This window comes from Carassius carassius, chromosome 28, assembly GCF_963082965.1.
Source record: "Carassius carassius chromosome 28, fCarCar2.1, whole genome shotgun sequence".
In the NCBI taxonomy this organism is placed as follows: Eukaryota; Metazoa; Chordata; class Actinopteri; order Cypriniformes; family Cyprinidae; genus Carassius; species Carassius carassius.
In genome coordinates this window covers 31100554-31123124 of record NC_081782.1, presented here as the reverse complement: position 1 = coordinate 31123124, position 22571 = coordinate 31100554, and the positions used below count along the sequence as shown (strand labels likewise).

At 38.3% G+C, this 22571-nt stretch overlaps 1 protein-coding gene across 1 annotated transcript in view; it reads right to left on the bottom strand.

The window, feature by feature from the left end:
- The window catches only part of LOC132108301 (LIM domain kinase 1-like), a 78165-nt gene extending 58109 nt beyond the window's left edge, over positions 1-20056 (bottom strand). Inside the window, exons 1-2 of the mRNA XM_059515000.1 lie at positions 19700-20056; positions 15935-16034 (exon numbers count right to left, since the gene is read on the bottom strand). Coding sequence (XP_059370983.1) covers positions 15935-16034; positions 19700-19757 — 158 coding nt within the window. The 5' untranslated portion in view covers positions 19758-20056. The remainder of the gene's footprint in view (positions 1-15934; positions 16035-19699) is intronic.
- Positions 20057-22571: the final 2515 nt, after the last annotated feature.

Genomic DNA, 22571 nt, shown 5'->3' with positions numbered 1-22571 from the left:
AAACACAGGTCCGGCCCTCTGCTCATTCTAAGCGGATCTGGCCTGAAACTAGAACTGATCCTCCATCCGCTGGATTAGAGCGTGATGGAAATCACCGGCTCTCACACAGGGAAGACGAGGTCTGCAGATCTGTGCGGTACAGCGCTGTAGGGAAGTTCAGCTTCTGCTTTGTGACTCAGTGACACACCAGAAAACAAGTAAAGCTGCTGTTGTGAAGTAAGCGGTGACACAGACCTCCCAATATCTACATGAGCTCTGATCCAGACAACCACAACCTGACCAGTACTGCTCATATACACGTTATCAGCTTTCAGTAGGGATGTGCAGATGGGAGTTTTACTTACTCAAACATGTTCTGAGGGCAAAAAGGAAAATGATTGGTTTACAGATTCAACCAATGAAATTGAAGCAGAGGCGGAGTCAGGAAATTTGAACGTGTGGAAGGAATACTTCAGACAGATACGTTACTGACGCTTCGTGGGAGGCATTTATTGCAAGGTAAGTTCATTTACCATGTATTTTCATGAAAAAATTAACATCTCTAACATTTACATTTATTCATTTAGCAGACGCTTTTATCCAAAGCGACTTACAGATGAGGACAGTGGAAGCAATCAAAAATAACAAAAAGAGCAATGATATATAAGTGCTATAACAAGTCTCAGTTAGGTTAACACAGTACACCTAGCATGGGATTTTAAATAATATAATATAAAGAAAACAGATAGAATAAAAAAAGAATAGAGCAAGCTAGTGTTAGAGGTCTTTACACATACACACACACATACAATTGCATAATTAATGAAAAGAAGATAGAATATAAAAAGATTAGAAAGGTAGTTAGATTTTTTTAAAGAATAGAATTAGAATAGTGAGTGTTAAAGTTCGAGGGTCAAATAAAGATGGAAGAGATGTGTTTTAAGCCGATTCTTGAAGATGGCTAAGGACTCAGCTGCTGGGATTGAGTTGAGGAGGTCATTCCACCAGGAGGGAACATTTAATTTAAAAGTCCGTAAAAGTGACTTTGTGCTTCTTTGGGATGAACAATCAAGCGACGTTCACTTGCAGAACGCAAGCTTCTAGAGGCACATAAGTCTGAAGTAATACATTTAGGTAAATGGGTGCAGAGCCAGTGGTAGTTTTGTAGGCAAACATCAATGCCTTGAATTTTATGCGAGCAGCTATTGGAAGCCAGTGCAAATTGATAAACAGAGGTGTGACGTGTATTCTTTTTGGCTCATTAAAAATTAATCTTGCTGCCGCGTTCTGAATTACTTGTAAAGGTTTGATAGAATTGGCTGGAAGACCTGCCAAGAGAGCATTGCAATAGTCCAGCCTGGACAGAACAAGAGCTTGAACAAGGAGTTGTGCAGCATGTATTATTTAATAAGATAATATTATATTATTGATATGATATATTATGATATTTCATTTAATAAGATAATTAGCAAACAAAGATGCACAGAACAAGTAATCATGGACTAAATATTATATAGCATGCATTTTCACTTGACTGCTTCATCAGTTGATTACACCAAAGCTAGTTATGAGGTAACTGGAGTAAAACATGCTTTTCCAATGCTTCCACGCTGTCTGTGAAACAGATATGAGCGAAAAAAGAACTCTCCTTGACATTACATCAGTCAGTTAGCGTTAGCATTAGCATTAGCACTGCTCTCAGGGCAGGAGTACTCGATATTGATATTACTGTTATTTTTAATAAACTGTGTGCTGCTTACAGGGCATGAGTATTCGATATTTAAATGTATGCTATTTTTAATGAACTGTGTGCTGCTCTCAGGGCAGAAGTACTCAATATTCATATTACTATTATTTTACTAAACTATGTGCTGCTCTCAGGGCAGATGTACTCAATATTCTTATTAATATTATTTTACTAAACTATGAGCTGCTCTCAGGGCAGGAGTACTCAATATTCTTATTAATATTATTTTACTAAACTATGAGCTGCTCTCAGGGCAGGAGTACTCAATATTCATATTACTATTATTTTTACTGTTCTATGAGCTGCTCTCAGGGCAGGAGTACTCAATATTCACATTACTGTTATTTTACTAAACTATGAGCTGCTCTCAGGGCAGGAGTACTCAATATTCATATTACTATTATTTTACTAAACTATGAGCTGCTCTCAGGGCAGGAGTATTCAATATTCACATTACTGTTATTATTATTGTATTATGTGCTGCTCTCAGGGCAGGAGTACTCCATATTCATATTACTATTATTTTACTAAACTATGTGCTGCTCTCTGAGCAGGAATACTCAATATTCATATTACTATTATTTTAATTATCTATGCACTGCTCTTAGGGCAGGAGTACTCAATATTCACATTACTGTTATTTGTATTATCTATGCCCTGCTCTGAGGGCAGGAATACTCAATATTTATATTACCATTATTTTAATAAACTATGTGCACCTCTCAGGACAGGAGTACTCAATATTCATATTACTGTTATTTTTAGTGTATTATATACTACTCTTAGGGCAGGATTGTTTAATATTCATATTACTATTATTTTACTATGTGCTGCTCTCAGGGCCCATACATTTTTTTATTACAGCTGTGACTGTTTCATGTAGTTTTTCTTCTTTGCAGAATAACATTCTTGGAAAAGGCAGAAGCCATCATTGGTTCCTTCTTGGAGAAAGGAAATTTCTGGACTTTCTTTGTAAGCTCCTCTAGTTTTATTTGAGAATCTTGCTGATATTTGTGCACATATTATTGCTGATATAAGTGCCCATATTATTTTCCCCTCAAATATTGTTTTTCATGAATTGCAATATAGCTGTTTGTAAATGTAAAAAAGTCTGCAAAGGTTTACAGATCAAATTGCACGACAATAAAAGTTTTGTCTCGTAAAAGTATGAAAACTGATTCTGAACTACTGTGCTGAAATGAGTGTCAGAAACTCCAATCTCACTTCATGTTACCAGTTAGGTTTGTTTGCATAATGCCAGCCTGTGGACTTCATCGGCTGTTCTTCAAACGTCTACTACTCTAATCTGCCCTCAATCACTGTAGTTGCAGCTGAGGCCAAACAGAGTACAGTAGGCTGTAGAAATTTCAGGGTTTAAGAATGTATTATGTATCTTTAAGAAATTGTCAATTTTGAGGGAGTTGAAATGTGATTTTTATGATTTTACTAGTAATTATGTTTGCTTACATTGCTAAATTTCAGATGCTGGGCAGTGAGCTGTTCATATATGTAATGTTCCTGGTTTGGAGATGAGCTACACCTGTTCGACCCACCGGTCTCTTGTCCTTCACTGTCGTCGCTCCAGTTTTATATCCTTCCATCTCCTCCGTGGGACTCGAGACCGGTGGGTCGAACAGGTGTAGCTCATCTCCAATCACTCCACCGGCCTCACTCCCACGTCCCTCGGCCCCGCCCCACTCGTCACATTCAGGTAAAATAATGTTTTTGTTTTTATGTTTATATTTTTACTTATTTTTTCATAATCATCAGTGCAAATTGAAACCAGACTGTTTATGAGACCAGACTATTTATTTTTCTTTACTTTGAGAAACTGGCTTTGAGAAGATATCTTGCAAGGCGACCTAGGGCCTGGTTTAAAGGGAGCACGTTCAAACTACATCAGTTTAGTGATGCACCTACCTACCTTTTGCAGCGAAATCTTCCTGTGTATTGTACATGCATTTAATTCACTGGATTTGTTTGTAAGGAAAGAAGTCATAATTATACTTGATTATTTTTATTTTTAAGTGAAAGTGAAAGTGACGTGACATTCAGCCAAGTATTCACACACACACTGTGAACACACACCCGGAGCAGTGGGCTGCCATTTATGCTTCGGCGCCCATGGAGCCGTTGGGTGTTCGATGCCTTGCTCAAGGGCACCTAAGTCGTGGTATTGTTTTATATATATATATATATATATATAAAACATTTTGGTTATTTTTAGAATGACAGGGCTTAATTTCTCTGCAACAGCCTATGAGAACATTAAGTGGTTGCACATAGATTGACACCCGGAACTTTTGAAATCACATTTATGTATCACCAAGTCAACTCAGGACTTCTCTCACAATTTAGATGGCAATTGTTATGCATATGAACATATGGAAAGAATTATTTACATGACACCTCAGTGATCACATGGATTTGATGATTTATTCACAGTGGAGAAGATAAGATGTGTGAACCTAGGAACGCACTGCAGACATGGCCAGTTGCATGGTTGTCTGCTCTAAATAAAATGTCATACTCTTGGAATAATAGATTTAAATGTAATAATATAATATTTATTATTTATTTAAATCTCTGGTTTAAAAGGAAAATAGACCCAATATAGCTGAAATGGTTTTCTTAAATTTTATCTCTCAAAATTATGGGTCTCAAAAAATGTGGAGATTAGCATTAATAAGTAAATGCAACCTCTTATTTACACAAGGCAAACAAAGCTACTTGGTTTGCATTTTTAAGTATGTAATTGTAGGCCTATAAATATAAAATAATTCTGTTGCATACCTGTTACTGACATAATAGTGACCCATTTCAAATGTTTACGTGCTTTTCTGGTCTTTTTGTTCTTAATAAGCATCCAATCACTGTGATGGAGCATTTCTGAAATAGTATTCTTGTAAACATTTTAGTATTTTTTTTGTAATATGCATGCAAAGTACAACAGTTAGTATATGGTGTTAAACAGTGGTGAAAACGGTTTTAAACGGTTATTTTTAAAATGATTTAATCTCAGAGATGTGGATTTGGACAGCAATTAAATTACCACATGACCTTGGGATTCGGCCGGAGATTTTCATGGGGATTGTGGGAGAAAAAACAATGACATTCTGGATTCAGATGGCAATAAAATCACAGACTAACCCCTGTAAATGTTTATATTCGCTAACCTCCCCATGAGAACCAATTACCCTACGAATACCCTTGGCTATTATGTGCTTTTATCAGGTGGAACCAAACACACACCATTTTTCATTCATCTCCATTTTTGCACCATTTTGCACTCAGCAGCATCAGCTGCCTCAGTGTTAGCTCCTTTGATTTGTCCTGTTTCTGCCAGCTCCTCCAGGTAACTGGAAAACAAAATAAAAGATCATTCAATAATGCAGAAATTGTCTATTGATTTATAAATGTAATGATTAAAAAAAACTGATTACTCTTAAAAATATGAATATCATGTACTCCTGCCCTGAGAGCATCTCATAGTTCAGTAAAAATAACAGTAATATGAATATTGAGTACTTTTGCCCCAGAGCAGTATATAATACACTAAAAATAACAGTAGTATGAAGATAGAGTACTCCTACGCTGAGAGCAGCTCATAGAACAGTAAAAATAACTGTAATATGAATATTGAGTACTCCTGCCCTGAGATCAGTAAAGATAACTGTAATATGAATATTGAGTACTCCTACCCTGAGAGCAGTACGTTACACTAAACATAACAGTAATATGAATATTGAGTACTCGTGCCCTGAGAGCAGCACGTTACACTAAACATAACAGTAATATGAATATTGAGTACTCGTGCCCTGAGAGCAGCACGTTACACTAAACATAACAGTAATATGAATATTGAGTACTCGTGCCCTGAGAGCAGCACATAGATCAGTAAAAATAACTGTAATATGAATATTGAGTACTCCTGCCCTGAGATCGTTGAGATCGATGCCCCAGCGCATCGTTAATTAAAATAACAGTAATATGAATACTTCATTAAAAATAACAGTAATATCGAGTACTCCTGCCCTGAGAGCAGTGCTAACGCTAATGCTAACGCTAACTGACTGATGTAATGTCAAGGAGATATGAATGAGTACTTTTTCTCTCATTTCAGAATCAGAATCAGAATGAGCTTTATTGCCAAGTAGGGCTGGGCGATATATCGAATATTAGCGATAATATCGGAATAATTTTGACGACGATGTACAATTTGAATATATCGGGAATATCGAATATTTCAAATTCAAGCATACTTTCCCAAAAGAACGCGCCGAATGCCAGATAACAAGAGTTTAAATCTCCGAGTCAGAGCTCCACTGTTACAAGGATACATTTTCTGCCCGGTGTTTGCTTATTTTAAGCAATCTGGCAACCATGCGCACGTGCTCACTCCTCATTGCGGAAGAGCCGCTGACGATAATCTGAAAACACTAACAAGCTGGAATTGAGCGATCTAATGAAAGCGTCGTTCAGCCGGTCTGTGTTCTGTTGTGAGATCTCAACTGTATTGTTTGCATTTGTGATCGCAAAATAAATGCACTTACTCGACCGCTGATGTTTGAATAGAGAAACATAGGCTATGGCCATTTGGAATTACTATTGGGGAATTTCACTGATATGTTTACCAGTTTCGATAGAGAAAGTGCAAAAGTCTTTGGTATTCATTTATATATATTTACATATAAGAAATAGCTATGTGCTTCAGCAACTAGCTCCCCATCTAAGAGGGTTTTTAGTGTCAGTAGGAACAGTTTCATGCCACAGAGCTTCTCTTAAAACCACAGACAGTTGACAGACTTGTGTTCTTAGCTTAAAAACTTGTTAAAAAAATTCAAATAAAATACTTATCCCAGTTGCATAGTTTAAATTGTGAATTGCATGCACTAAAAAGTTGACAGAATGCACTTTCTGTAACTGTTACTTAATTTGCACTGCTTCAGTTACATATAGGCCTACATGTATTCATTTAATAAAAAGCAGTAAGTGATCTCTTGGTCTCTTGGTCTAGATTTTTTAACTGCTTAAATTAGCTGTTTAATCTAAATGTTTTTTTTTATGGGCAAAAGAAAATCATGTTTTATTTTTCATTATTTAAATGCAAATGCAAACATATCGAGATATATATCGAATATCGTAAAAAATTTGACAATATCGAGATATAATTTTTTTTTGTATATCGCCCAGCCCTATTGCCAAGTATGCTTGGACATACAAGGAAATTGTTTTAGTGACATAAGCTTCCAGTACACAGAGACAACAACACACAGACCAAAAAAAAAAAAAAAAATTACAAAAAAGGAGAATTACAAATTGGCAAATAAATAAGTGTATAAACAATTGTGCTATAAATGATAATGGAATAGGATTGAGTGAGATGCAGGAATGTTCTAGGATGGAGGGGTAACAAATAAATATAAGGATATTGCAAATTTTTTGCATAAGCATAAGTTTAAGTGGGAAACATTTAACTGTTCATGAGGTAGATTGCCTGGGGGAAGAAACTATTCTTGTGCCTTTTTGTTCTGGTATTTGCGGTCTCGCCGGCCAGATGGCAAAAGTTCAAAGATAGGGTAACTTGGATGTGAGGGATCCAGAGTGATTTTCTGAGCCCTTTTCCTCACTCTGGATGTGTACAGTTCTTGGAGGGTGGGCAGGGGAGCACCAATAATCCTTTCAGCAGTCCGAACAGTTCTCTGTAGTCTTCTGATATCTGATTTTGTTGCTGAACCAAACCAGACAGTAATTGAAGTACACAGGACTGACTCAATGACGGCTGAGTAGAACTGTTTCAGCAGCTCCTGTGGCAGGTTAAACTTCCTCAGCTGGCGAAGGAAGTACAACCTTTGTTGGGCTTTTTCACAATGGAGTCAATGTGATTGTCCCACTTCAGGTCCTGAGAGATGGTGGTTCCCAGGAATCTGAATGACTCCACTGCAGCCACAGTGCTGTTCATGATGGTGAGTGGGGGGAGTGCAGGGGGGTTTCTCCTAAAGTCCACAATCATCTCCACTGTTTTGAGCGTGTTCAGCTCCAGGTTGTTAAGACTGCACCAGACAGCCAACTGCTCAACCTCTTGTCTGTAAGCAGACTCGTCAACGTCCTGGATGAGGCCGATGACTGTAGTGTCGTCTGCAAACTTCAGGAGCTTGACAGAGGGGTCTTTAGAGGTGCAGTCGTTGGTGTACAGGGAGAAGAGCAGAGGGGAGAGAACACATCCCTGAGGGGCTCCAGTGTTGGTGGAGCAGCTGTTTGACATGAATTTCCCCAGTCTCACTAACTGTTGCCTATCTGTCAGAAAGCTGGTGATCCACTGACAGATAGAGCTAGGAACAGAGAGCTGGGTCAGTTTGGTCTGGAGGGTTGTTGGGAGGATGGTGTTGAAAGCCGAACTAAAGTCCACAAACAGGATCCTCACATAAGTCCCTGTTTTGTCCAGATGTAGCAGGATGAAGTGCAATCCCATGTTGATTGCATCATCCACGGACCTGTTTGCTCGGTACGCAAACTGCAGGGGGTCCAGTAAGGGTCCAGTGATGTCCTTCAGATAAGCCAGAACCAGTTTTTCAAACGACTTCATGACGACAGACGTTAGAGCCACAGGTATGTAGTCGTTAAGTCCTGTTATCTTGGGTTTCTTTGGAATGGGGATTATGGTGGAGCGTTTGAAGCAGGAAGGCACTTCACACAACTCCAGAGATCTGTTGAAGATCTGTGAAAAGATGGGGGCCAGCTGGTCAGCACAGGTTTTCAGACAGGCTGGTGTATCGCCATCTGGGCCTGGTGCTTTTCTTCTTTTGTTTTTCTTGAAGACCTGGCGCACATCATCTTCACAGATTTGAAGAGCAGGAGGTATGGAGAGGGGGATTGCAGGAGGTGTTAATGGTTGTGTAGGGAGATGGTCAGAATGGGTGTTGGGGGTTTCAAATCTACAATAAAACTCATTCAGGTCGTTAGCAAGTCGTCGATTAGCCTCAGTGCAAGGGGATGGTGTCTTGTAGTTTGTGATGGCTCTCAGTCCTTTCCGAACTGAAGTAGAGTCGTTGGAAGTAAACTGGTCTTCCAACTTTTTAGCGTAGGTCTTTTTAGCCGCTCTAATCTCTTTGTTCAGTGTGTTCCTGGCCTGATTGTACAAGACTCTGTCCCCATTTCTGTAGGCATCCTCTTTGGCCTGACGAAGATGTCTGAGTTTTACTGTAAACCATGGCTTATCATTGTTGAATGTTAAATAAGTCCTGGTAGGAATGCATATATCCTCACAGAAACTAATATAGGATGTCACAGTCTCTGTGAGTTCGTCCAGATCGGTGGTAGCAGCTTCAAAAACACTCCAGTCAGTGATGTCAAAACAAGATTGTAAATCCTGCTCTGTTTCACTGGTCCATCTCTTCACAGTCTTTACTACAGGTTTAGCAGATTTAAGTTTCTGCTTGTAGGTCGGTATAAGATGAACCAGACAGTGATCAGAACGTCCCAAAGCTGCTCGTGGAACAGAGTGATATGCATCCTTTATTGTGGTGTAACAGTGATCCAGTATATTACTGTCTCTGGTGGGACATGTAACATGCTGTCTGTATTTTGGCAGTTCACGGGAGAGATTGGCTTTATTAAAGTCCCAAAGAATGATTAAAACCGAGTCCAGGTGTTGTTGTTCTGTGTCTGTGATCTGATCAGCGAGTTTCTGTAAAGCTGAGCTCACATGCGCTTGCGGAGGAATGTAAACACTAACCAGAATGAACGAGTGAAACTCCCGCGGCGAATAGAACGGCTTGCAGTTGATAAACTGCATTTCTAGATCAAACAGCACATCTTCTTTAACACAGTTACATCTGTACACCAACGTTCATTGATGTAAAAGCATGTCCCGCCGCCGCGCGATTTCCCCGTTGATTCTGCTTCATGGTCCGCTCTGAACAGCTGAAAGCCCGGCAGATGGAGTGCGCTGTCCGGTATGGCGTCATTCAGCCAGGTTTCCGTGAAACACAGAGCAGCAGAGTGAGAGAAATCCTTATTTGTCAGAGAGAGCAGAAGGAGTTTGTCTGTTTTGTTGGGTAGAGAGCGGAGATTTGCTAGATGGATGCTAGGCAATGGCGTTCGAAATCCGCGCTTCCTGAGTCTGACGAGCGCGACAGCTCGCTTTCCCCGCCTGCGCGTCCTGAAGCGCTTGATCAGCGCCGCTGCTCCTCCGATAACAATGTTCAGTAAAACGTCTGTATAATAGAAATCCGGAAAAATATCATGTGGTGTGTTCTGCCGAATGTTCAGCAGTTCATCCCTGGTGAAACTGATCGTGTTTGTTAAACAAAATACAGGAAAAACAAACAAAAACAGTACAAACACTGGAGAGCCAAGCACTGAAGCAGCCATGTGCGGCGCCATCTGTCGGTTTCACAGACAGTGTGGAAGCATTGGAAAAGCATTTTTTACTCCAGTTACCTCATAACCAGCTTTGCTGCAATCAACTGATGAAGCAGTCAAGTGAAAAGCATGATTATTTGTTCTGTGTATCTTTGTTCGCTAATTATCTTTTAAAATGTTAGAGATTTTCATTTTTTTCATGAGAATACATGGTAAATTAACTTACCTTGCAATAAATGCCTCCCAAGAAGCGTCAGTAACGTATCTGTCTGAAGTATTCCTTACGCACGTTCAAATTTCCTGACTCCGCCTCTGCTTCAAATTCATTGGTTGAATCTGTAAACCAATCACTTTCCTTTCTGCCCTTAGAACATGTTTGAGTACGTAAAACTCAAATCTGCTAGGGATGTGAGTCACATTCAAATCAGTTGAGATGCTAAACAAATCACAATTCAATTGGGGTACTTTATATGAATGTATGTCTGAGGGGAAATTACTGTCTTTAGAAAGCTTAAAAAAGGTTTTTTTTTCATCTTGCCTCTGTATAATGCATATTAAAGTGCAGCACTGCTTTGTTTACAGCGGTTACCAAGGAAACGATTTAAGCTCCACCCGCTGCGGTGTTCATAAGTGCTTTGTTTACAGTGGTAACCAAGGAAACGCTGTAGGCTCCACCCGCTGCTGTGTTCATAAGTGTTCATAAGTGCTTTGTTTACAGCAGTAACCAAGGAAACGCTTTAAGCTCCACCCGCTGCCGTGTTCATAAGTGCTTTGTTTACAGCGGTAACCAAGGAAACGCTTTAGGCTCCACCCGCTGCTGTGTTCATAAGTGTCCATAAGTGCTTTGTTTACAGCGGTAACCAAGGAAACGCTTTAAGCTCCACCCACTGCAGTGTTCATAAGTGCTGTGTTTACAGTGGTAACCAAGGAAACGCTTTAGGCTCCACCCGCTGCTGTGTTCATAAGCGTTCATAAGTGCTTTGTTTACAGCAGTAACCAAGGAAACGCTTTAAGCTCCACCCGCTGCAGTGTTCATAAGTGCTTTGTTTATAGCGGTAACCAAGGAAACGCTAAAAGCTCCACGCGCTGTGGTGTTCATAAGTGCTTTGTTTACAGTGGTAACCAAGGAAACGATTTAAGCTCCACCTGCTGGCAGAGAGTAGATCTGCGTCTCGGTCAGCTCATCTGCTGTTTCATGCAGATATTTATCTGTCTATAGTTTCACAAAACTGAAGTCAAACCATTCTGTTTTTGTTTCAAATTTCAAAATGATAGTCTAATTTAGATTAAAAACGGCTCACGTCGCATGAATGCAGCATCATTGTTTGGATCATGATTAAAAGCAGTGGTTGCCTCTCATTGTAACTGGAAAGAGCACCGATAAAACCTTATTTTATATTAGGGCTGCTCCGATCACGATCGGCCGATCATTATGCGCATCTTGTCAGTAAAGGCGGTTCTATAATCAGCGGTAAATTCCCTCAGGTGCATGATTGAATGGCTCTGTGTAGTAACAGCTGCTCTATGTGAAATCATGCACCTGAGGGAATTTACCGCTGATTATAGAACCGGCTTTACTGACGAGATGCGCATTAACGATCGGCCGATCGTGATCGGAGCAGCCCTATTTTAAATATATATGAAAATATTTATTTTATTTGTGTTTTTGATTTGGGGCTTGTTTTAAAATTTCGTTTAGTAGTTTACATTTACATTATGTTACAATTTTTGTTATTTAGCAGATGACTTTTATCCAAAACGACTTACAAATGAGCACAATAGAAGCAATCAAAACAAACTAACAAAGTGCTATATTAGTATATTATTATAGTGTTATATTTCAATTTCACAAAGACATGTGCAGCATTTTATCCAAGCCATAATAAAAGGACACACTTTAATTTAAATCTCATTTTGTTAAAAAAAAAAGTGAATCGAATCGTGAGTTCAGTGAATCGTTACATCCCTAGCTTTCAATCGACCGATTTCAAATGTGATTATTTCATATACATTATTGTTGTCAAAAGTATCAGTACTATGGTACCAATCAGTACTAAAATACTGAAGACATAACCCATTAGTGGTTGATGAGCGTCTGCTTTCAGACACTCTCGTGAGTATTTGAGTGAGTGCCCTGCATCAAAGGTTTCTATTTTCAACATGTTTCTGCAGCATTCAATCACAGACATGTTTGTTGAGTGTGTGAATGCAGTGACCAATCAGATGCTGTCAGGGTAGAATCCACACAGTACATCAGAGTTTGTTAAGTGTCGCTATAACCAAAGTGTAAACGGTGTAAATATGATATTTATAGGGCAGCATAGACAGTTTTTTGATTGTATTGTAAGTTTTCAGTCAGTTGGTGACCTTGAACTGTGGCTGAACTGAAGTAATATGAATTGTTTTTTTGGCTTGGTTTCTGAGTATAACCCTATTTTTCTGCTGTAGATAAATAGATCTGTGCATTAAATTGCAGTGTAAGTGCAAGAGGCCTGCCGCTTGTTCTGTATAATGAGTTTCTTTGTTGCTTTATCACTTTCATTTGATCTTTTTATGCAATGTAATAAAATCAAACAATATCTGAAGGATACATGTTTTAATGTACTATTTAATAACATTAATAATGAACTAATTTGATGTTATATTTTTCAAACAGTTAAATTAAATAACACACATAATTACAACAAAATGAAATATAGAATTCTAAACATGAACATTTTTATCTTGCTGTTAAGTGTTCCCATCGTATGAAACACGGTTTCCCAACAAACTTCTGAAATCCTGTGCACATATTGCTTAAAGCCAGCAAATCAGATTGCTGCAAGCAGGACTTTTCCTGTCATAGCCCAATATTAGCATAAAGAACACAACTCATTTCAATGAGTGATTCACAAGAGGCTTTGAGATGAGGATTGTGTAAATATGAGTGGGTTGTGTGTGTTTGACTGTGATTGACACATGAACACAGCAGAACATGGAGACGAGTCTGGTGTCTGAGACATGAATGAGTCCTCAGATCAGGAGGATGAACCTGAGCTACATCTACAGACCTTTTAATTGGGTCAGCTAGCAACTGCCCAACACACCCTTACAGTGTTTTCCTCCACTGCCGCTGATGATGAAACACACTTCCACATTGTTGCTGACAAGAATTGCGTAACTGAATGTTTTTCTCAATCTCAGATCGCTTTTCATCTGGCCAGATGGAGGCCTTGACACACCACCTGGGATCATGTGACACACAAATCTTCCAGTTACTGGTAGAAGGAACAGATCAGAACAGAACATTGGCCTGACGGATTATAGGGAAAGAAACAATTACACAGCAAAAAGCCGCAAACAACGGCTGAACACAGGTGAACACAGAAAACAAAGACAAAAGCAGCTCTGTTCCACACTCAGAGCCGCTTGTCTGTCCTGTAAGCATCTAACTTCCTCTGCTAGGGCAAGAAATGAGTCGATCACTGTTTGTTTGGCTCTGAGGAACAATGTCCACTCTGTACCTTAGTAACTGAGGGATTTAAGAAAGGTTCAATAAAATACACAAGCAAAGTAACACTAGTTCTGTGTGAGTGGACTGCCTACATAGCGACTGAACTAGGATACACTAACAATGGCTCTCATTCACACTGAGCATGAATACTCGTGAAACCTGTGTACCGATGTTTTCACGGAGAAATCAGGAGTCACTAAAACATTTTCAGTCTAAAATATATTCTAAATTCAGGAAAAATATAGGAACAGCTAAATGCACACATATGTAACTCGTAATAATCTATTTAATCTACAGGATAAGATATGTATTTGATATAGGTTTCATCTCAGGCTAATAGTTATTTCTGGTAAAATGTATGTTTCATCATATACAGTGAAAGAGTAAGTAAAGCTGTGTCAGACTATAGCTGGAGCTGTGAGGATCTGTACAGCCGGCTCATGAGAGCTCTGTAGAAAAGCTGTTTTATGGTGCATGAACTGGCTCTTTGCATTGCTCAAAGATCTGGTGAGAGCACATCTGTAGATCGGGAGCATCATATGAGGATCTTTGACGAGAGTGACGAAAGTCTGCAAGGAAAGAGATGATCTGGGCATATTTAAAGGGATAGTTCACCCAAAAATGAAAATGTGATGTTTATCCTCAGGGCATCCATGACGCAGGTGACTTTGTTTCTTCAGCAGAACACAAACTGAGATTTTTAACTCAAACCGTTGCAGTCTGTCAGACACAAAACGATCGGTCTGTGCAAGAATCTGAACAGTATAGATTCACGCAATGTCCGAGCTCTTAGAACTCTCCTGAGTGTACTCTCAGCAGCGTCTTCTTCTTGATTTACAGTGGATCACAGACTTATTAGTGCATTACTGCCACCTATCTCTCAAATGGACCATTGACACTCCTAATTAAGATTGTAGATAAGAGTGTCAATCAGAAGTTCTAACAAAAAAAAACTAAACAGTATAAATAATGTTCAGTTTCTTGCACAGACCAATCGTTTTGTGTCTTTACACATCAATGTATCATCACATTTTATTTTATTGTTTTAGCTGTGATTCCCATCAACTTCCATTATTAGGATGACAGACTGCAACGGTTTGAGTTACAAATCTCAGTTTGTGTTCTATTAAAGAAACAAAGTCACCTACATCCTGGATGCCCTGAGGGTAAACATCACATAAGGGGAAGTCATGGCCTAATGGTTAGAGAGTCGGACTCCCAATCGAAGGGTTGTGAGTTTGAGTCCTGGGCCGGCAGGAATTGTGGGTGGGGGGAGTGCATGTACAGTTCTCTCTCCACCTTCAATATCACGACTTAGGTGTCCTTGAGCAAGGCATCGAACCCCCAACTGCTCCCCGGGCGCCGCAGCATAAATGGCTGCCCACTGCTCCAGGTGTGTGCTCACAGTGTGTGTGTGTGTTCACTGCTCTGTGTGTGTGCATTTCGGATGGGTTAAATGCAGAGCACAAATTCTGAGTATGGGTCACCATACTTGGCTGAAATGTCACTTCACTTCACTTCACTTCATTTTCATTTTTGGGTGAACTATCCCTTTAATGCAAATGACTGACAAAAAGCATGCAGCCTGATGTAGAACACTCCGGATTCACTAACATTAGGACGGCTTAAGAACTAATTCATGTGATGTGAATACGGGGGAAGTCCGAATGTGTGTATAAATACAAATAATCTATGCAATCATTAGCGCACGAGACCCAATGTCTAACTCTAATAAGCAATCAAATATTTGGTTAATTAAAATGAACCAATTTCTATTTGTTTTCATTCATTTTATTGATAGACATGGTATCAAATGATATGATTATGTTCCTGTGGCTCAGTGGCAGAACATTGTGTTAGCAGTGCAAAAGGTTGTGGGTTCAATTCCCAGGGAACACATGTACTGGTAAAAAAATCCTGATTAGCCTGACTGTACTGTAAGTCGCTTTGGATAAAAGCGTCTGCTAAATGTAAATGTAATCAAATTAAATGTTTTTCCTATTGAATGGCATGAATAATCATCATTTCTCTTGACTTGTCCATCATCTTGGATGATTTTTGGAGCATGTAAAAGGATCTGCTCTCATTAAGGTCATCTGTTGGTCAATCAGACTGCACTGTATACAGCCCACAAGAAAAACTAATTTAGAAAGGCCATTCATTTTATTTTCATCTCATCATTTAGACTCTAAACTCACAATCTGGGTGAAGTAAATGCCTTGTCTTGGTGGTGTAGATCATGTAGCAGTAGCCCTACTTAAAAAAAGGTTCAGGAAGCAATGCAACAGTTTTGGTGATATGCAAACTCCAGGTCAGAAGAAGGCCATCACGCTCACAGACACAGCTCTTACCTGAAACACAGCGTGTGCCAGTCCGTGTCCAGGGCCTGTAGGTACTGCTCATCACAGATGTGCTGTCTGCAGCCCGCACACTCCGGCAACCTGCCACCGGCTGCACACACACACACACACACACACACAACACACACTCGCATCAGCTCATCCTGATATACAGCTCCAAACAGAAGCGCTGCAGGATCCACACGCAAGACTGATGGCCGTCGGCCAATGCTGCTGATCATTTCCAAATGCTCAAATATTCAATTATGAATTAGTCTAAACTAAATATAGTATTACCCTAATATTCTTGTTCGACTGTTTGGTTACAGACATTCTTCAAAATATATTTTGTGTTCAACAGAAGGAAAACAGGTTTGGCAGAATTTGAGGGTGAGAACAGGATTTGTCATGTTTGGGTGCAAGATTCTAGCCTGAAACAGAGGCACATCAAGAATACACATAACCGTTTAACTTTTATACAATATTATTTTATTATTATTATGTAACTTTTAGCTGAAGCTGTGATACATCAACGCGTCTGCCATGTAAGTGAGGGCAAGACTGCCTTAAAAATAAATGGAAGTAAACAGGAGAGCTGCGTTTTTTCTGGATTAAAACACAATAACGTTTACATTTATCAAGTGATTGCAGAGGTTTGTGATCTACGTGCAGTTAAAAATAACTCTGCCTCCAGTTCTTTAGTTAGGTTTGGAAAATTATCCAATTTTGTAAAAAATTATGAAAGCTCACAATTGTGTCACTTTTCAGTTTACAGTTGTAATCCTAATGTAGTATCACTGTGGCATATAAATGTGGTGTAAGTTAAATGTACACCAAATTAAGTTGTTTTATTGCTTTCTCTGTTTTCAACCCCAACATTTGAGCTTTTCTTGTGCTTCAGGTCAGAACACAGCTCATTCCCTTTGGAATAAAACAATCTTTAAACACTAATCATTGAGAAAACTGAATACAACCAGCGAATACAAATCAAAAAGTGACACAGTGCTAGACTGCTTTTTATTTTGCTAGCAGTCTACAGATAAACTCCAAACAACAACCCATGTAACTGATGAGCCTTCATGGATCTTACAGTGATCAGATGTTATTCACTGAAACATATAGCAAAAGTGATATTAAAAAGTATATGTAGAACAACAAAAAAGTGAGTACAACATTACAATAACATAAGTGATATTAGAGCACAATTACAATTAATTGAATGTCTAATCATGATTACAATTACAGATGCCACAATTACGTAATCGTTTTTCTTTCTACATGTTATCTTAAGGGTTTTTACCATTATTTTCATTTTAGTTTTAGTATAACATTATAATAACATTCATATTTGTAAGATATCAATCTGATGTATAGTTGACATTTGTGGCTTAATACTATACTGTAGAAAACCACTGAAGGTTTTTCAGTTTTCTTGATTATTTTCATATAAAATATGTCATGCAGTTGCATCAAACAATGGTATAAACATTGAATGTAAATTGTGATAATTGTAATTAATAATCACAATAATGATTTCAAGTGAATAATCGACAATTATGATTTTTGTCATAATCATTCAGCCCTAAGTGATATAATAGATTTATAATAGCACAAATTATATGTATAATACCATAATAAATAAATGAAAAACAATAGATGAATAATAGCAAGTAGAATATGTAATATCAAGAGTGGAGTAATACAGAGATACAATAATGAAGAAATAAAATAAAGTAAGAGTAATGACAAAAAAGGGCTGTAAAGAAATGTTTTCTTCGAATTTCGAATATTCGTCGAATTTAAAATACAAATTCACATTCAGATTGTAGGTGTCCGTTAAGGAGGCAGCTTTAAGGCCGTCCCGGGTTTACTTGACAATCCGTGTTCTGTTCCGTCTCACACAGCTTCATCCGCTCAGCTTTCAGAAGGCTTTTCACAATTGAGCAACTAGATGCAGCGCTGCTGCGATGTTCAATCAAAATATCGCGGAAAAAGAGAATGTGGAGGAAATCTTGTTTACGTCAAAACTGAAACCAAGCCATTCACACAGAATGCATTTTCTAGAGAGGGACGTCTTCTACTACCCTTGCACTGGCGTCTCACACAATAGAGCCGCATGTTAAGAAAGCCATGTAAAATTAAGGTGGCTTCAGTGTTTTTCAAAAACATATCTCGAGACTTTATGGTGAGTTTTCCCATCCTACTGATCTCATGTTTAAATGAAAAATGTACTCTGTGTTATTGGCTTTCACCCCTTTGTATTAAACTATGCATGCACACATGGTGCTGTTTGGTTTATAAGTCTTTAAGCTACTTAATTATAATTGGTTTATAAACATTATTTTAAATATTATGCACTTTTTTCACAGTCATATTTTCTTATGCTTTGAATAAACGTGCATTAGTAATATTTTGCCCAATGCGCCCTCTTGTGGCCTCAGAAGAGAAGCCAAAAGCTTTTCTTCACCCTAACTAAAATTATGCATTTTAAATTAGAATATAATTCAAATTTTGATAATATTTAATTGCAAATTCGAATTTAGTTTTTCAGCCCTTTTGACAACCCTAACGGCATGTGAGTACTAACCTAAGTGATCTTTCATACTTTAATGTGCTTAAACTATAAATACACACAAGTTTATGTGAAAAAAATAGATAAGTTACAAAAACACTGTTGGTTATGTCTGTGAAGTTAAACAGCTGGGAAATAAATCACACTTATATTAGATCTGTGTGGCAGCAGCATAATATATAGGACCTATGCAGCTGTCTACACTGTTAATATGAGTCAAACAATAAAATAAAAACAAAATCACTCACTGCTCTTGACTGAATAACTTCAGTAGCTTTAATAAGAAGACATTTCTTACTTAAATGCTGCTTTTACATAAATGCTGTAGTGTGAAGATAAACATGACGGATCGCGTGGATTAAAAAAGGAGCAGGTGTTTTTATATCATTATAGGATGATTGTGTACACACACTGCCAACACATTTATGTTCAGACAACATCTAAAAGTGAATTTTCCATAACAGGCACCCTGTAATAACACTGAACAAACTACTAACATTTAGGTGAGGAGTGTCATCATTTCTTTATAATGCTGTTAATACTGAATAATCAAACAAACGGTCCTATATTCATCATAAGTGACATTGTGATCATTTGTGTGATCTGTTCTCTGCATGTGTGTGATTCATGTATAAACTGGAGGTGTGTATGGACTGATGGACGTGTGCTTATGGCAGATCCATAAAAATATAAACAAAATACTAACATGGCACTTTGGACACAGTTGTAATACATTTTTAACAAGTCTTTTGGAACAGCGTGCCATTATGATACTATAGTATATTTTAAGTACTCTAGTATCACAGTGCCATTACACAATCCAATACTTTCTCGCCCATGAACTTTTCTTTGACTTTTCCAGTCTTTTGAGTATATAGATTTGTACTAATACATGATTACACCGTCTTCATTAAGACCCTCGACAGACAGACTAAAGTTTCAGCAAGTTTTACCTGGAAACACTAGATATTAAGTTTTTCGTTATGTACCAAACACCATTGTACTCATCCATAAACATGGTCTTGGTACATGATAACGGTATGCACCAGCTCAGACCTTCCCTGTTTAGGAGACTCTTGAGCCCTAATGAGTGAGTGCTTCCCGCAGTGCTGCAGCAGCAGTGAACACAGCACACGTGCTTCTGCTTCCTCACGGGACACCGTACAGCAGCAGCAGCAGCAGCAGCAGTATAGAGACACACTAACCTTCCTCCTCTCCCATGCGTCCGTCCTTCCACGAGCAGCAGAGCAGCATCAGCCTCATTCAAGCGCCGCGACAGAAGCTCTCCGCTGCGGTCAGACGCGCTGGAGAAACGCGGCGCGGCACCTGCGCTACTACGGCAAAGGCGCGCTCATGAATATTACACGCGTCGCGTCGCGTCACGCTGCTGTCTGATTAGCTGACGGCTTTGAGTCGGTAAGTAGGCGGGAGTCCGCTGACGAAGCTTTGAGTGTAGTTTCAGTTTTAGTTACGCGCCTGGGCGCTTCCCGGGCCTTTGCCATAGTGGGACACCTCCAGACAGAGACCGTCACCGGGGACCGGGCCACATGAACACCGTCCCTGGAAAACACTGGCGCATGCGCTTGAGCTGTCGCTCTGATACTCTGTGACGCCGATTAAGAGAAAAGGAAGTCAAATTTGAAGAGCGCTTTCAAATTAATATATGTACGACTATATATATATATATATATATAATATATGTATATATAAAAATGTAATATAAAAAAAAATTCTAAATAGACTTCATAGAAAGAATGTAGGAGATTTAGAGATGCCGTTTAGAGATGTCATTAATACATATATATATATATATATATATATATATATATATATATTAGGTGTTTTAGTTGTTTGCTTGTTTGTTTATGTTGTATTGAGTGCTGAAGGGGCGGTCACACTGCACTTTTGCTTCCTTTGACTTCCATTCTTGCGCATGCGAATGCGTCAGACCGGAATATCTTTTTTGCATTTCTTATTTTTTTATTTTATTTATTTTTATTAATGCCAAGGTACCAAAGATACAAATACAGATAATATCAACATCACGTGCAAAGAGGTGACATTAGATGCAAAGCATCATTTATAGACATATGCAACAGTAAATAAATAATACAAAACAAAAAAATAAATTAAAAATATTAAATAAATGATTCGTTTTACAAGCTTTGAGATTCTTGGAAGATGAAATAGTTTGAATATACTGTTGAGCCTCTTTTTCAAAAACAATATATAAAGGATTTTGACGATTGAATTTACTATGGTGAATGTGAAATTTAGCTGGAAGTAATAATAATAGGTTAATAATAAAATATTCCTTAATTTAAACTCTTGGTATATTAAAGAAGCCAAACAGTACATCCTTAAAAAGCAGAGAGAAACCCTGGAGCACACTGCGATTGACAACACTACAGAATTCAATCCAAAGTTGCTGTGTGTGAGGACAATCCTGAAATATATGTACATCTGTTTCATTAGGGTCACCACAAAAACAACAGCTTGTATCGATGTGTGATTAAAATCTTTTCAAAAACACTTTAGTTGGGTAACATCTGTGTAATAATTTGAATGAGATCTCTCTAACCTTGTTTGTTATTATGTATCGAAGACAGATTCCATACTTTTTTCCAATCAATATGATCGACCTTATTCCTCCAATAAAACACAACATAAGGAGTTGTTACAAGCTCCTTTTGAAAAAGTGATCTAATCTTAAAGTTACGCGATGAAGAAGGTGACAGAAAGCATAGTTTTCCTACTGGGATTTCAAATGGGTCTAAAGAAACAGATAAAGTGCTGGATGATCTAACAGAGTCCCTTTAAAGCAGAACAGCTCCTTTAGGAATAGCGTCCATGACAATGGAGAATTCTTTGGGAGTTACTGGAAAATTACTTCGTAACTTAAAAGAAGACCTTTTGAGTTAAATAACTGGGAAACAATCAGAATGTTTTTCTCAAACCAACTACTAAAAAACAAAGATTTTCTCTTATATACAATGTCTTGATTGTTCCAAATGAAGTACCGGAGGGGAGAAATTGTGCTTAAAGATTAATGACCATGCAAGTAATACCTTGTGAAATTTAGATAAATTGTAAGGGATTCTAGCAATATTATAATTACAGATCAATAGGAAAGGGAGACCACCTAATTTGGAAAAATAGTAATTGGGGATAAAATTCCAGATTGGTTTGGGTTACACAAAAACTGTCTAATCCAATTAATTTTGAAAGTGTTGTTCAAAGAAGAGAAATCAAGGAAATTCAACCCACCATGCTCATACGTGTTCATTAATACAGACTTCTTTACATAATGGATTTAGTTTTTCCAAACAAAATTAAACAGGATTTAATCATCTGATTTACAGATGTTGTTGTCCACATATAGAGAGAGTGCAGAGTATGTAAGCCTTAGCAAGCAGTATTCTGCCTCTCAAGATCAAGTCTCTCTCCAACCATTGGGCTTTTATTACAACCGGATCAAAATTCAATGTACATCTTTTATCTTGATTTTGTGTTATCATAATGCCTAAATATGTAATCTCGGATTAAACTGGAATATTATAAATAGTGAGTGCTGTACAATCTTTAATAGACATTAATTCACATTTACTCATGTTTAGATTAAGACCCGAAGCTCATGGCTGGACTGGCCATTGGGCATACAGGGCATTTGCCCGGTGGGCCGACGTGCTTTTTGGGCTGATATATCTCATACTCATACTTTTTTTTTTTTTTTTTTAAACGGCCCATAAAATGTGTACATCGGCGGCCCATTTGTTTTGTTTTGTTTTGCTTAATTGGCGGAGCTGGGTTTGTGCCGGTGTAATGCATTGGTCAAAGTCAGTGTTAGTTTTTTTTCTGACAGACCAGCCCATGAAACACGTAGATCAGCGGCCCATTGGCTCTTTTCTTGATTGACACTGGGCTGGCCCAATCACAACTTTAAACGAGTGAGCGAGCGGCAGCAGTGTCAGTGTGTATCTGTAAAAAAAGATGGAGAAGAAACGCAAGGAATGTGTAGATAAATAGCGTGAAAAAATAGAACCAGGCCCTTAAAGCAGACACTGTAAACTGTGTCAA